The sequence below is a fragment of the Eleutherodactylus coqui genome, chromosome 1 (genome assembly GCF_035609145.1).
Source record: "Eleutherodactylus coqui strain aEleCoq1 chromosome 1, aEleCoq1.hap1, whole genome shotgun sequence".
Taxonomy (NCBI): Eukaryota; Metazoa; Chordata; class Amphibia; order Anura; family Eleutherodactylidae; genus Eleutherodactylus; species Eleutherodactylus coqui.
In genome coordinates, this window is record NC_089837.1 from 257,960,471 (window position 1) to 257,977,410 (window position 16,940).

At 40.1% G+C, this 16,940-nt stretch overlaps 1 protein-coding gene across 1 annotated transcript in view; it reads right to left on the minus strand.

Moving 5' to 3' along the window:
* KLHL32 (kelch like family member 32) overlaps positions 1-16,940 on the minus strand; it is a 139,952-nt gene that overhangs the window by 58,804 nt on the left and 64,208 nt on the right. Inside the window, exon 3 of the mRNA XM_066591439.1 lies at positions 7,317-7,532. Within this exon, the coding sequence (XP_066447536.1) occupies positions 7,317-7,532 (216 nt within the window). The remainder of the gene's footprint in view (positions 1-7,316; positions 7,533-16,940) is intronic.

Below are 16,940 nucleotides of genomic sequence, written 5' to 3' on the forward strand. Positions count from 1 at the left end.
TCGCAGCTGCTATTAGCGAAATTAGCTCTCCTTCCCCCTCCCTTTGCCGGCAGGCTCCAATAGGGGTCTTCGAGAGCCGCTGGCACTGTCGAAAGATAGGACAAGTCCTATCTTGTGAGGCGAGAAATTTCAGCATCAAAAAAACTGCCTATTGCGCTGTGATGCATGATTTTCACGGTGGATCAAAAAATCGCTCATCTGAAAGCACCCATAGGAATTCAACGCTTGTATGAAAGAGGCCTATGGGCAACTTGCAACGACTGAAATCAGTTATGGCCCTTTCCCATGGGCCAACAGCCGGGTAAATGACTGCACGAGTGCTGACGTCGCCGCTATGGTCATCAGCACTCAGGCACAGCGTTTACACAGGCAGAGTTCGCAGCTAGATCGCAGGCTTCTCGCTCAGCACCTCACCTTCTATGTGAAGCACTGGGTGGGGAGCGTTTACACAGAACGGCAAACCCGCGATCCAGCAATGGGTTTGCTGCTGACTGAAAGCGATAAAAACCTGTGAATGAATAGTGAGCGATTTTTGTGCATTTACACTGCAAGATTATTACTCAAATTTGTTCGTTTCAACTAAATTTGAGCGATAATCATCCAGTGTAAATGGGCCTTTATCCCACCAATGCATATTTATTTGAAATGCTGAATAGGGTATTAATATATTTTCTAAGGACTCTTATCTTTTAGCAAGGGTAGAGAATCATTTTATAAATAATTCTCTTGTTGTGGAGGACCCTGCACATTCATGCATTTCATGGACACCCATTCATTTCAATGTGAACTGTATGATGCTCTAACTGACCAGTGGTGGAACTCCAGGGAAATTGAACATGTGCTGCTGGGTTTTCCAGCGATACAACCACCCCGCGGCCCTGTATGCACCTTTTACTGGAGAAATAGATTTGCCTTATTAGTCTTTTAATTTCCATAGTCTCCATACAGAGGTTTGACCCAGTACTGTTTTGGAGACATTTTCCTTTTATATTTGTCTTTTTAACATGTTGTTGTTTGTCTATTTTTTGCATTTATTGAGCCCTAGGTTCCTTTATGGAGGACGTTGAGTATGAGTTAAAGGGGTTGTCCCGCGCCGAAACTGTTTTTTTTTTTTTTCAACCCCCCCCCCCGTTCGGCGCGAGACAACCCCGATGCAGGGGTTAAAAAAGATCACCGGACAGCGCTTACCTGAATCCCCGCGCTCCGGTGACTTCTTACTTACCCGGTGAAGATGGCCGCCGGCATCTTCTCCCTCCGTGGACCGCAGGGCTTCTGTGCGGTCCATTGCCGATTCCAGCCTCCTGATTGGCTGGAATCGGCATGTGACGGGGCGGAGCTACACGGAGCTACACGGAGCCCCATTGAGAAGATAAGAAGACCCGGACTGCGCAAGCGCGTCTAATTTGGCCATTAGACGGCGAAAATTAGACGGCAACCATGGAGACGAGGACGCCAGCAACGGAGCAGGTAAGTGAAAAACTTTTTATAACTTCTGTATGGCTCATAATTAATGCACAATGTACATTACAAAGTGCATTAATATGGCCATACAGAAGTGTATAGACCCACTTGCTGCCGCGGGACAACCCCTTTAAGGACTGGCTGCACGGATGGTCTCATCTGAACATCTGGATTTTTGTACTATGTATTGAAGTACTATATTTATGGGCTCCCAATATTTTTCACTGCCTCCTTCTGGATCAATTTAAATATGCCCATGGGGAATGTGTCTTATGAAATGATGCACTTGTGTTCATGTAGTATTGTATTTATTCACCATTATGTATTTTTGATATTATTTATTTACAACAGCACTTTATGTACTTTGGTGGATTTAAATTGTGTTTCAAATAATATACATTTTTATACATATTTTTCCTTTTTATACTTTATTATTGTTGCTCCATTTGCCCTGTTATGTCCTTATTCCAGTATATCCGATCACCATCTTCCCCTTTAACTTCACTTCCTTCACTTGCCTTTTTTCATTTTTCTTTCCTCCTTTCCTTCACTAAGATGGCGCTTGATTTACTGCTCAGATGTTACTATTGGTTCACATGACGATTGTTAATACCATGAGATCTCCAGTATGATGGTGGATCCTTTGTTCTCTGTTTTTGCTAACCAGGGGTAATACATAGGTATGGGAAGTGTACTCCTGTACTCCTTGACAAAGTGCATGGGTGAAATGTATGTTAGGGATGCCAGCTGGAGGGTCTGTATCCTGCCTGTTACACTGGGTTACTATGCTACTGCATTATAGTGCTGTTTTGACATAGATGTATATGTAAATCCTTGCAGTGGCATACCGCTAGGATTCATAGGAGTTGTAATTGCAATCCATGCGCCTCCCATCATATTCTGCTTCACCGTCGCAGCCCGGCTCTGGGTGACACTCAGTGAGTGGAGTGACTGTCACTTGGGGAAGCCAACAGCCAGTTCTATGCAGCAGTCTTCTCCATGTGCAGTCTTCCCTGCCACTGAGAGACTGCGGTTGTGATTTGTCATAACGGCAGTCTGTTAGTGCACTGCCGGCCACATGATTGGTTGGGCTAGCGTTGTCAGATAGCGGAAGAGGGAAGTGGACCATGTGGTGTACACATGGTATGTTCTGTATATAATTATATATGTATTGCTGGTATACATTGCACATCCTGTATATAGTGATATGGATCATCCTGGTATAATCTGGTTATCGTCTGCATACATGTACAGCTAGTATAAGTTATACATCCTGTATATAGTGATATGGAGCATGCTGGTATAACCTACGTATATCCTGTATATAATTATATATGTACAGCTGGTATAAGTTATACATGTCCTGTATATAGTGATATTGACCACGCTGATATCACCAGTGTATTACCTATATATGATTGCACACTTGCATGCAGTTTTTTTTAAAACACGTTTTGTTTAAATCCACATGCAGTTTTTAATAGTGTATGAAGTATCTTAAAAACATGTGGTTTTTGAATACTGCATGCTGTCTTTTGATGTGTTTTTAAACAGTGGTTCAAAAATGCAACAAAAACATAAACAAAGTCTAAGGTGCTACAAACAAATTTTTACATAGTCTAGGAAATGAGTAATGTTTGGAAGCTTATGCTAAGGGGCTAGATCATGTAGGTATGTGTACAGGTGATGGCGGGGGCCTGAGATGAACTTTTGCACCTTGGCCCCTGAGCCTTTAGCTACACCCCTAGTCCCTTGTATATTTTGCACTTTATTGCTATACTCTGCTTATCTGTATAGGTATGTTCTATATGATTACTATATATATACTACATGTACTACATGTACCATATACTACATGACACTTTTGCTTTACAAACTTAATTTGTTATGCTGATTAGGAATGAGACATATAGATTAAGGCCTCCTTCCCACGAACGGATTTCCGCCGCGTAATACGCGGTGAAAATCCACCGTGTTGCCCGCAGCTATTAGGTTCTATTGAACCTAATAGCTCAATGCTCACGGTGCGGAATTCCATCGCGGAATTCCGCACCGTGAAATCTCCCGTCCTCACCCGCGGCATGCTCTATTTGCCGTGGGTGTACGCGCGGACGGCTTCCATTGCAGTCAATGGAAGCCGTCCGCTCACGCTATCTTTTATTCTGCATGCTAATGATATATATTTTATATTAGACTTTTTGCTTTGCTGTGTTCCGTTTTGGTAATTATACATTTAACCTGCAGTGTATCCATATTGGTCCAGTCAAAAAGGTAATGTTGCAGTGCTGCAAAACATTTCCAGAGTACTTAATATCCTTTATAGCAAAACTAGGAAAGTGGTCTTTTAGAAGACAGGTTAACATAACCTTAACACTTAAAGACATCAGACTAATTTAAGGCTGAGTTTAACGGTTACATTTATGCTGCAGGAGGCTGTACCCATGGCCTTAACCTGGCAAACTTCAATATCCTGACTACAGGCTCTGATTGCAAAACTCCATTTCCAACATACTTTAACAGCACAAGGCTGGCGGGATACGAGAACACACTGCAGGGGCTGATTAAGAGAATGTCAGGCTCAGTAATATCAATCCATGAACATTCATACATCTGCTCCTTTCCTATTCTTTGCACTCATGCCCTATTTTATTTTGATTTTTGAAGAACTCTGCTCAGCATACTTCTTCTAGAGGACACCTGTTGGCTTGACAACTGTCCCATTTTAAAGCTGTATAAATAAAGGTCAGGTACATACATGAGCCAGATTTACAGATATTAAAATGTGGTTCTAGCAGCAGGTTTTACAATTACTTGAGATCATCAGAAACTTCATTTGAAGACCTGCGAACACATGTTTTTATAAATGTGATAAAGAACACGAATAGATGCATATCTAGAGAATATATGCCATTGTAGATTTTCGTAGATTTTTATGCGCCCGACCCGGAATAGACAGCTACTTAAGAAAGATCTTTCTGCAGTACATTTGACATTGTATGAAAGTCTCTTGACAGATGCAGCCAAAGGAATCACAACATGTGTGCAACTAATGCAGTTGCTATACTAAGACACGCTACAGTCATGCTTTGATTCTACTTTATTGAAGAATAGCAACGTGTGATGCATTTCAAGTCCGTAAGAGCGTCTCCCTAACAACCCTATTTAAGAAAGGCTTAGAGAGCCAAAATGTACCACAAATTCAGTACTGATCAAGGCTAGTATATGCCCCCAGGCCAAGAAACTAGTGGGGACCCTGGGGGTTGGGGGTAACAAAGTTATATATGTAATGACTTACGACTATTTTTCGTTGAACCAGGAAATGGGCAGACTCAGAGATGCCTAGCAGCTACTTTTTCTGATTGCCCCACGGCATTAAACATGCACGCTTGGCAATCTTCTAGTTAGTAGTTCAGAAATTTGCAGCATCAGTGCTCCATATAAGGATCATGGCGCTATGACCTATAATAATAAGTATTAGTAAGTGTAGATAAATAAGTAAAAATGTATAATCACTCCTTCTACCATATATAAAATATTTAATGTAAATCTTTTCAAACTTCTAGGTCTTGCTGCTAGAAGTGTGTGGGAAGGGCTAAAGAGAGCTTAGTGGTTGTAGCCCCTTGGTGGTGGAGGCCCCTAATAATACCCCTTTTACCTTCACTATTATCTGGCCCTGATAAAATTTGATACATGAATTGAAGCATATGACATTGGAACATGCTGCGATTCTTTATTCTTTCTGATATCAAAAGTTTCATTTCTACTCTTATTGTATAATGAGTGCTAACTAAAAGTGCTGGCAAGGCACATAAAGCTTGAACTCTAAAAACAGTGAACGAGGACCAAGTGGATGAGGTGATTCAACTAAAAGAAGTACATGAGAGAACTGGTGATAATTGAGTAATAACAAGCAAAGGGAAACCTGCTTAATGAGATTGTCTGGCTGGAACAGTTTTTGTTTTACTGAAAATGAAAAGTGCTTCATTAATAAGTGCAAAGATTTTTTTTTCTTAATTGTAAGGATAGCAAACCTCCAGGAAGTCAACTGAAAATCACATAGAATGATCAGTCTCATAACAGGTAGTCTGTAACTGATCTTCTGCGTCTGATCTGAAATCTTGTAGTCGTGCGCCAAAAACAAGTGCCAGGGAGTCTAAATTTCTGGATTATTGAATTGTAAACTGAAGGCATAGAGTAAATAAACCCTTAATGAGTAGGTTGTAGATTAAATCTGCAATTTGAGATCATGTACACATAGCCCATTTCTCGTTTTTACTTAAAGGGGTTGTCCCGCGACAGCAAGTGGGGTTATACACTTCTGTATGGCCATATTAATGCACTTTGTAATATACATCGTGCATTAAATATTGGCCATACAGAAGTTATACACTTACCCCCTCCGGCGCTGGCGTCCCCGTCTCCATGGCGACGATGAAGCCTCTTCTCTGGTCGCACGAACAGTCGCGCTTGCGCACTGAAGGATTCCTCTTCTGTCTCCCTCCGGGCTCACGAGCTGCGTCCTGGCTCCTCCCTCTTCTCCGCGTCATTGTAGCTCCGCCTCCGTCATGTGGTGCCGATCAGCCAATGAAGTGGCTGTAACCGGCAGTGGAATGCAAGACTGGAGAAGAAAATCCATGGTGCACCATGGGAGAAGACCCGTGGTGCACCGTGGTAAAAGACCAGCGGCGCCATCTTTGAAAGAAGAAAAGAAGAATCTTCAAAGCTGCAGAACGGGGATGCAGGTAAGCGAATTTAAAAAAAAAAAATAAAAAAATAACAAATGGATTCTTTTTAACTGTGCACAATGTGGGGGTCTGTTGAAAAAAAAATTTTTGATTTTGGCGCGGGACAACCCCTTTAAGTTTTTCTTTCGGCATACTTTAATACCAAAAAGTGACATTTTTTTCAAAATGTAACTGACTTGACAAAAAAGCTGATTATTTTAATTAGTAAGTTAGAGGATAAAAAAATGATGCTTAGGTTTGGTATAAAAGGTATTGAAAATTATTCTGTTTATCATGAATCACTGACCTTTCCATGGAGAAACTATGTTTTGTGCCTGTATCTTTACACTTTTCATTTAATATATATAGAAATGGAGATTTGTCAAAGTCAATGACTACTCTATTTTGCTGAAAATAGTCAGTAATGAACAATCCGGCAATTTAATGAGATTCTGCAGCTCTGTCTCCAGCCTGTCCATCATGTATTGCTGATATAAAACACCCTGACACTAATCCTCAGTTCTCCCCAATCTCCACCACTGTTGCATATTAGATTCATGCATAGTATATTGCATTACTAGTATAACCTTTACAAAAATGATGAACTTGGCTACACTTCTGGCAATAAAACAGGGCAAAATTTGATTCTTTTCTATTGGGTTTTCCGAGGGGGAATTACTTATTTACTAAGATAAAGCAAAATAGATCTTTATTGCTTTCCGAGTACTGTTCTGAAGTGCTTGATATTTATGGTCATATTTAATTTAATTCCAATGACCATGAATAAAAAGTATATCCTCTAGCAATCAAATAGTCCTAAAGGCTATGTGTAACAGTATTAGTAACTCTCAGAGAGATAGCAATGAAAACCAACAACAGGACAGTGTAGAAAAGGCTGTCACGAGTAAATATTCTGGATTTTTAAATATATTGAAGCAAGGCCATAAATCAAACAAAACTTTCTGCAGTTTGATGGGAAAAAAACATGATAGGATTAAAGCGAATCTGAAGAAACTATCAAAAACATCATATAACAATGAAAAATGATCCTGTATTCATTTACAGACAAATGTAAAAAGGGTGAAATTTCTAAGACTATCTCTATACTCAGCATCTTTTACCATTACTCACCTGCCAAATTTGCTCTTCTCTAACTGATGTTAGTTGGTCACTCTTCAGGACTTCTCTAAGCAGACGGAAGGGCAGTGCAAGAACTTCCTCCGGGTGACTTTTCAGAAGCTCAGACAAGTGCTTTACTAGAAAATCCACCACTGCTGTCTCCAGTAGTGTCAGATTAAACAAATCAGCCAGTTTATACAGGTCCAAGTAATTAAAGCTATTTAATTCCTGAAAGACAAAATAAATATTGAAGGTTAAAAGCTGCAGGGACCTGTGTAATTATGATACTTTAGGTTTATATTGATTGGCATTAACTGTTCAGGATACTTGTTTTACTAAACTAAAGGAAGATATATATTTTTCACTTAAGATGCTGTACCACATGTTGCTGATGTTGCTTATTAGATTTACAGTATTCACTTGAAGGCTGCACAATTTATTCATCCCAATTTGACACAAAGTAGGAGGAGACTTGAATTACTGCAACTCCTTATTTCCTCCTTGTTGAGAGAAAGCAAGAGAGGCAGATACAACTAAAGTAACTTGAATATTTTACAGAAACGGAATTACAAGCTATCTCTGGTCTGTAGAAGAAATCTGCAAGTTATTAGTGCTGTGATCACAGCAGCATCAGCACTGATTCAAGCAAGCAGTCTTGCTCTTTGCTGTGAGAAAGATGAGAGGAGGGGTGGCAAGAATAATGTGAGATAACGGGATCTCAATGTAGACAAAATGACCATGACCAGACTGCAAGGTCCAATATATCTGGAACATGGCAGACAGTAACAACTTCCTGTTAGTCAATTAGAAAACAGGTTTGCAGCACAAATGACTAAGCTTTAAAGTGTATTGTATATAAGGATTTAGGCTGCACTGAAAAGTTTTTATTTTATACAGAAGGTACATTTTAAGAGACCATAAAATCAAAAATAGAGAAGATATAAAAACTCAGAAACAAATTTATTGATAAATATTTTGACAATTTTTATGTTGTTGAGATGACTTAAAACAAGACTATGTAGCAAGGAAATGAAATATCTTTTAAAGCGGATAACATTTCATGACAAGACAAGTATTTGATAGGCAACTACAGAAAATAACCTGAACGAGAAACAAATACATTTTCTGTACAGCTATGTGGTGATATATAACCTTAGTGTAGGCAGGCACTGTGGTGGACTAATGCTGCTTTTAGACAAGCCGATTTATCGTTTGAATGAGTGTTGAAAGAAAATCATTTGCTATTCCGATTGCCTGGACAGTGCCGCTGACACCTATGAGGCGGTTCTTTTTGCTACTTTAAAAGATACTTCGACCCCCTGCACAACAAAACGAGGATTACTTCATTTGATCACCTAGAAGTATTGCCTGCTTCTTTGAGGGAATGTTTTGAACAGTTTAAATGGTTCCAACTTTAAAGGTGAGTTTTCTTGCTAGTACATTGTTACTCCATAGTCTCCAGTACTATTACCTCCTCTTTAGGGTGAATATACATGTCAAATTGTTTTTTGAAGTTGTGAGTGAAAATGTGTTGCAAGTGCTAATGGCATGTGGCTTAATACTGGTCTTCGTAATGGCGAATGGACAGCCACACAGCGCTGCTGTCTGTAAAAGGTTTTTTTTGGCTGCTTTGAAGGATACTTCAATATGTTTGTTGGCCACAAAGCAGTCTGTTGGGTCATTATAGTCCTTGATACTCTGTGTTATTAACTGTTAGGAAAGCACAGTATCCTTCAAAGCCAAAAGCAAAAGATATCTACACAGGTGTTTCACAAGTGTTAAATCTTCTTGGTTTTGTTTCCATAGGGAAGTCATGGAGCATAGTCGATCAAGGATTTCATTAAAGGGTACCGTTCTTTGTCTTGTTTGTGGAAGGTGGCCAGCTCAGAGTACAGTAACCAGTTGAAGAAGGCTCAAGCATATAAAAAGTCAATTGAAGTTGCGTAGAAACTTTTCCCTGGCAAGCAGTAGATACAAAATTTGTGAAGTCAAAAATTCAGAACATGCGCACAGTCTATCAGAAAGAACTGAACAAGGTGGAGAGCAGCAAAAGATCTGGGGCTGGTGGGGGTGGCGCTTTACCAAAGACCAGGAGGCCTCACATTCTTGACAATGTGTTCTGAACACTGCTGAAGATGTTGCACCAGAGCCCAGCTGCATAGACACAGCACAAGTAGGCCAGCCAGCCTTGGATAGTGTAAGAATATGACTAGCTATATCTCAAAGAGCACATCAGTATTATCATCCTCATAAGTGCTAAACTAACATCTTTAAAAAATATTTTCTCCAGAGAACAATTGATAGAAAAGACAGCACCCAAGAGCAGACTAGTACACCAATCCCTCCCTCAAGACCAACTCATCATACCACTTGACCCCACAAGTGATCTGGGGAAGCTGAAGAGACGATATGTGCTCTTAAAAATGGCTAAACATCTTCTCAAAAACCAATCAGATGAGTTTGATCATATTATAAAATGGAAGCCTTTTCATTTGCTTTAGGTTTTTTTGAAAACCTATTGAAATTAATGGAACTGTTTTGTTTTTTCCAGTTTTTATTATATATCCTTTCAGTGCTGTCACAGTGTTCAGTGATGAGGGGACCTTCGCGGAACAGCTGCTCCAGTGAACAGGCAAAGTTTTGTGCGCAAACTTTGCCCGTTTCACACGTTCTCTGCATAAGTGAGAAGCGCATTTTTTTCACACACAGAGGCGCGCACAAATACACGCTCGTGTAAACGAGGCCTTACATAGGAAATCAACGTGATTTTTTTCCCGCACATAAACAAACACCAACGAATTTGTGCTGCGTATTTCATGTGAAAAATGTGTGTGTGCAATACACACAGAAAGTAAGCCAGTAACTGAAATATGAATTTGCTAACATGTGCATATTTTGCGTGCACATTTTGGTTGCATAAATGCAGCATGCTCTATATACAAGCGTATTTGTGCAGGGAAAGAACACATTGAACTCTGGCTATTTCAATAGACGGTAGAATGGTTGCGTGTGTTTTTTTGTGCAAATATCTAATGCCCATTCCGTAAATACGCACATAAATACGCATATAAATACGCATACACTGGTGTGAATCCATTGAAGTGCGCAACATACATGTAGGAGGAAGCAGTGCTGTGTCTTACATGATGTCTGCAATGCAAGTCTATTGATGCATGCACATAATGGCATGCTTCTGGCATCACACAGCCTTAGTATATGCTGCGTCCACAAGTTTGCGTGCTTTTACAACCATGCGATATCCAAACATAAGCCACAGGGCCTCACCACTGAGAAGCCGGAGGACACTGCTGCTAGTCTAGCTGATGGACCAGTATGATTATGACATGAAGAATAGGCCCTATCATAACCCGCATTTATTTAAGCAAAGGATCCTCAGAAAAGTTAAGGCGACGCTGGAAAAAAAATATGACACCATCTGCAACAAGAAGCACCTGCAAAGGTGGAGTAACCTGAAGCTTAACCCCTTAGAAACCAAGGTTTTTTTTTAGTTTTTCCATTTTTGTTTTTTCCTCCCCTCTTTTAAAAAATCGTAACTCCTTTATTTATCCATCAATGTAGCTGTCTAAGTGCTTGTTTTTTGCAGGACGAGATGTATTTTTCAATGGTACTATTTAACGTACCATAGAATGTACTGAAAAACTTTTTAAAAAGTGGAGAGGAATGGGGAAAAAAAAGGAAATTCCACCATCTTTCAGTGCGTCTTGTTTCTATGGCGCACAAACTGCAACAAAAATGGCATGATAATTTTATTCTATGGGTTAGTACAACTACTACGATACCAAACTAATATAGTTTTTTTTTTGCTGTCCTACTTGTGCTACTTGTATTTTTTTTCAAAGATATCTAATTTTTTAAAATTATTTTCTGCCACCATCTTCTGCACGCAATAGCTTTTTTATTTTTCCGTCGACGTAGTTGTGCGAGGGCTCGCTTTTTTAAGAGACGTCTTGTAGTTTGCTTTGGTACCATTTTGGAATACATACGACTTTTTGATCGCTTTTTATTGCCATTTTTTTCTTGGAGACAGGGTGAGCATATTTCTGACATTTTTTTTTTCTGACGACTTTCATTGTGCGGGATAACTAATGAATTACTTTGATAGATCAGACTTTTACGAACGCAGCTATACCAAATATGTATTTTTGTTTTATTACTTGGATTATTTTTCTTTTTTAATTAGAAAAACTTTATTGATCTTATTTTCACTTCTTTTTAAGTCCACAGAGGGGACAAAAACTTGCAATACTTTGGTCGCTCCTACAGTATGATGATATGCCATAGCATTACATCATACTGCTATCAGGTAGGCAGTCTATCAAGCCACCCAATGGGCCTTTCAGAAAGCCCCTGGCTGCCATGACACCCGCACGGCTCCCTGCGATTTAACAGCAGCATTTAAAGGGTTAACAGCTCCCATCAGTCACGGGGCTCATCGGAGCTGTTGCCAGTGAGTGTTGGCTGTAAAAAAACAGCCGGCACTTGCGTTGTATGAAGAGAGATTGCCACACACTCCCTCCCCTTTTCCCCTGGCAATGTGATCGGTGCTATCCAATGGATAATGCAGATCGCATAAAAGTAAATAAAAACTTAAAGATAAAGATTCAGCTGCCCTCATGGATCAGATTCATGAGGACAGCTGAGTATACTCACCCCCGTCTTCCGCAATGTCCCGCGGCAATATGTATCTGACGCAGGCTTCTGTGCATGCGCAGATGTGGCGTGCATGTGCAGAAGGCCAGAGAGCCCAGAAAATTTAAAGTCTCCTTGCACCCAGCTGTCAAAGATAGCCTAGTGTAGGGAGATGTCACCGGTGACAGCTGTAAGCAGTTCCTGGTCACATGATAACTATTAACAGTGATCATGTAAAGGTAAAAAAAAAGTTTAAATAAAAAGTTTAAAAAGTTAAAGTTTCATCTCCCCTTACGGATTGTATCCATAAGGCGAGATGAAATTACATAACTAAGGTCCCCGGATTTGTCCCACAGTGGGATCTTTAGCGGTGGACCTTACTCTTGCTTCTGCACATACGCCCATCAGCAAAATGGTGAACGAATGAGCAAAAGTCCAGGACTGCCCAGGAAATTTTAAATCTCCCTGCTCCTAGCTACTACGAGGGGCTGCTGACAAGTCTTTGGCTTTGTGTTCTTTTTTTGTTTCTATGGTAGCGAATGTTACATCACATGAAAGCCTTATGTGTCTAATATATATTTTCAAAGTTTTGTGTTTGTAGCTTATGGCAACAGTGATCTAGGCACACAGAAAAACAAAATAGTGGAGTCTAAGGCGATATTCACAGCAAATGAGAGCAGAGGAGTGATAAAATTCTTGTTTCTGCAAGGAAAGTCCGCAAAGGATATTCATGGTGATATGTCAAAGACATTGGGGGATCAATGCCCTTCATATTCTACAGTTAAGAACTGGGTTGCCAAATTTAAAACGGGCCACTTCGGCACCAATGATGAGGAATGTCCTGGACGACCGAGAAAGGTTGTTGTTCGGAGATCGTCGATGCTGTGCACAACCTCATACTAAAAAATTGGCGAATTTCAGCTAAAGGAATAGCAGACATCATGGGGACTTCGCGTGAACATCTTTGTGCCATTATCCATGAACATTTGAACATGAAGAAGCTATCTGCAAAGTGGGTCCCCAAATGTTTGGCAACAGATCAGAAAAGCATGTGAGTGAAAACTTCCCAATCCATTTGTCGGCGTTTCCGGACTGATAAGAACTTCCTGGATCAACCCGTCACTATGGATGAGACCTGGATTCATCTGTATGACCCTGAAACCAAGGAGCAGTCAAAAAATGGAGACACAGTGGTTCTCCTGGCCCAAAGAAGTTCAGGGTGCAAAACCAGCCACTAAGGTGATGGCGTCTGTGTTCTGGGATAAGGAGGGCGTGCTGCTAGTGGACTACGTTCAAAATGGTTCCACCATCAATGCAAGGTATTACAACTTTTGGACCAATTGAAGGCAAGCTGTCCAAAGGAATCTTGTTCCTGCAAGACAACACCTCCGCTCACACTGCACAAGCGACCACGGCAAAACTGGTGGAGCTAGGCTTCCAGCTGGTTGACCACCCACCTTATTCACCAGATCTAGCTCCCTCCGACTATCATCTATTTTTGAACCAAGGGTATCAAATTTCACACCATTTCTGATGCCATGGCTGCTATAGATGACTGGTTTGAGGCACAACTGAAATCCTTCTTTTTGCAAGGCTTACAGAACTTGGAATACCGATGTAAGAAGTGTGTTGACATCAGTGGAGAGTATGTGGAATAAATGTAAAGTTTCATCCACCTATCTCATTACTTTCTGGGTAAAGCCAAAGACTTATCAGCAGCCCCTCGTAAAGGTAGCCGAGAGCATTGAAATTTCACGGGGGACTGGGGTGAGCAGTTCCTGGTCATGTGATCGCCAGTATCCAATGGATAATGGCGATCATGTAAAAGATAAAGAAAAGTTGAAGTTTCATCTCCCCTCACTGATGCGAACCTCTTACCGGAGGCCACTGTATTTGAACCTCCAACGCAATCCTCCTTCACGGACTTTCTCCCAATTCTGTGCATGAGCCCGTCGGCCAGACACATGCGCAGGAGTCGGAGCGGGCCCGGGAAATTTAAAATCTCCTTACTCCCATCTATCAAAGGTAGCTAAGAGCCTGGAGCAGTGACTGGTGGCCTGGGTGAGCTGTCCCCGGTCATGTGATAAAAAGGTAACGATCTACCTTAGTCAGCCGTCAACACTGTGATTGGATCGAGCGTTGGGCAATCACAGCCAGCGCTTGATCATTCACAGCGCTGACGGTGGGGGCTTTGAAAGACAGGCAGGGAGATGACAGCGGGGAGAATTCTAAAGCAGCTTGCGTATACCAAATGGTAACTTATCACATGTTCCCTTCATCCAGATCTGTAAACTCTTGACATACTGCTTGCACGCCTTGTGAGGGGCCCAAGACTTATCTTAATCACCAAGTTTAATTTTGAAATAGGTGAAATAAGCTTGCTTGACAAATGCGCCGATGTTCACCCTTTGACTAGGAATTGAAGCTGCCACAGATATAGCAAAAGGAATCAGGACTATTTAGGCATTTATGATGAGAAATAGCAGATGTAGACAAGGAAATACGTGTGTAAATTAAAAAAATAATATCGCTAATTCAGCATATAAAGCAGCACACAACTCCTCAACACATTGTCACTAATGTAACTGAATAGCCTAAACAAATAACAACCTGTCATTGGTTGCCAAGGTCATCCCCCACCCCTCTTCACTCGAGGGAGTTTCACTCTCGGCCAATAGGAGAACACTAATGCTCCACTTGACCGAGGCTTGAGTAATTGCATTAAGATAAGCTGTAGAGGGAAAAAAAACTGATGTGATAAGGAAAACTAACTGCATTTTTGGAATCAGCATGCCTATTTTAGTAGTCTAAATCACCCGAAAAATTTTGTTCAACATTGTTCCCTAGTGTTATTATTTGCTTTAGATCATTTAAATGATTATTTTGAACAAGATTATTCTGTCTAAACACATCATAAGGCTTCAATCCATTTAATTAACTAATTTGTTATATGGCAAAAGTAAAGGTCCAAAGACAAATTCATCACAATACACAGTCAGGGAGGAAAGATGCATTGTGACATTATAAAATGGCCTGAAATAAAAACAAGCAGTATTGTGATATCATCACAATAGAACACAGCCATGGAATATAGGCAAACATTCTTATGAGATCAGCAAAATTAAAAAACAACACAAACACTGAAATAAAGGCAAACACTCTTGTGACATCATCAACTTTAACAAAATCAATTAATAAAGTAAAACTAATGTGACATAAAAGCAACAAAATTCTACTTAGAATAAAGACAATTATCATTTTGTGACATTTTCACTACGCAATACAACCAAGATATAAAAACGAGTTCTAATGTGGCATCGTTACAATGGAACACTGCCTGGGAATTGAAGACAAACACTATTGTGCTATCATTGCAATGGAACTCTGCCAAGGACAAAAGACCAACATTATTGTGACATCACCTGGGAGTAAGTGACAAGTACCACTGTAACATTTTTACAATGCCACAAATATGTATTTTACAGCATCATTCTTTTGTACTCACACACAGTATTAGTTTTCAGAGGAAATATGTTAATGATGCACTGATTTTATGGGAAGGCAATTCTTGAAGATTTTGTTAAGATTTTGAATTAGTTTCCTAGGATTATTTTTCATGCTTGTTTACATAAAAAAAAAACATAAAAATCCTAGACATAACAGTATGGATTGATGACAATCGACAAGTCCAAATCAAGATGTATGTAAACCGCTTCGAAATTTAGATCATGATGGTATCAAACCAAGTGCCTAAAAACAGCTAAGAGCTAGAATGGCAAACTGTAGTTCTATTTTAAGTGAAAAGTCACCTGTAGAAAAAGAAAAAGAAAAGAGAAAGAGTTGTCAGATGTTCAGGGACATTATATAGCTACATATGTGACATTAAGACAATCATTTCCAAAACCTGGAATTTATTGTTATATAAATAAAGGATGATTAAAAGAACTGAAAAAAGTGCTTTCTCCTAAACCTGCAATAACATAACAGAAGGGGGAAAACTTAAATGGGTAATGCCATGAAAAATATTTATTACCTAGCCACAGGATAAGTGTCAGATCGCTGGAGGCCCCACCACCAGAGAGCTCATTGATTAGAACAGAGGTCCCGTGGCCTCTATTTCTTCTCACTGCATGTTCGCAGTGAGGAGGAGTTTGAATGCAACAGTGGTCAGACATGCACCTCACCACTTCATTCACTGTGTATATGGCGCTGACAGGGACAGACGAATACAGCGATTGGCTTTATCCGCTGCCGACACAGACCAAGTATCTACATACAGCTTAGTATTGTTGTATAATGTCTTCTATGATGTGGTCACCTATGAGGGTGTGCCTCAGAAAGATAAAAAAGATATTCTGCTCTCCTATGAATACAGTGTATGTGAGCAATCATAGCAACATGTTTCTGCCAACCAGCTCAGGTAAGACTGAGATTTAGACAATGGGTCTGCAGAGGGCAAAACTGATTAAAAATGTAAGACACAAGTCATAGTGTTCTAAAGTTCCTCATACATACATGGCAGCTTATTCTGAAAAGTCATCTGAAAGTGTGGGTACACTTTAAGTACTTCTTCCTGTATGCTTCCTCTGCTTTTCACACAGGGTGAAGTAAGAAATGCAAGTAATTGCATCTCCCGCTTTAATCTCCTGGGCTAGATTGTGGCTATACTGTGGGTTTCAAAACATGACCAAGATCGCTATTCTTCCTTCACTTCAATCTGAGCTAGAGGCTTTAGTAACAGTTCCTTGTTTAGCCACACAACTCAGTTAAAGGGTCAAAACAACTACTATTTTGACATCATTACAAAAGAACTCTAGAAAGGAAAGACAACAAATATTATTATTACATCATCAAGATGAAGCATTTCTCTAACATCCTCATAATGGAAACAAAGTAAAAGTCAACCTCTGCTGTCAATTCATAACAACAAAAACCTGCTTAGATATAAAAGAAAATACTGTTGTATATAAGATTGTATAAAGCCAA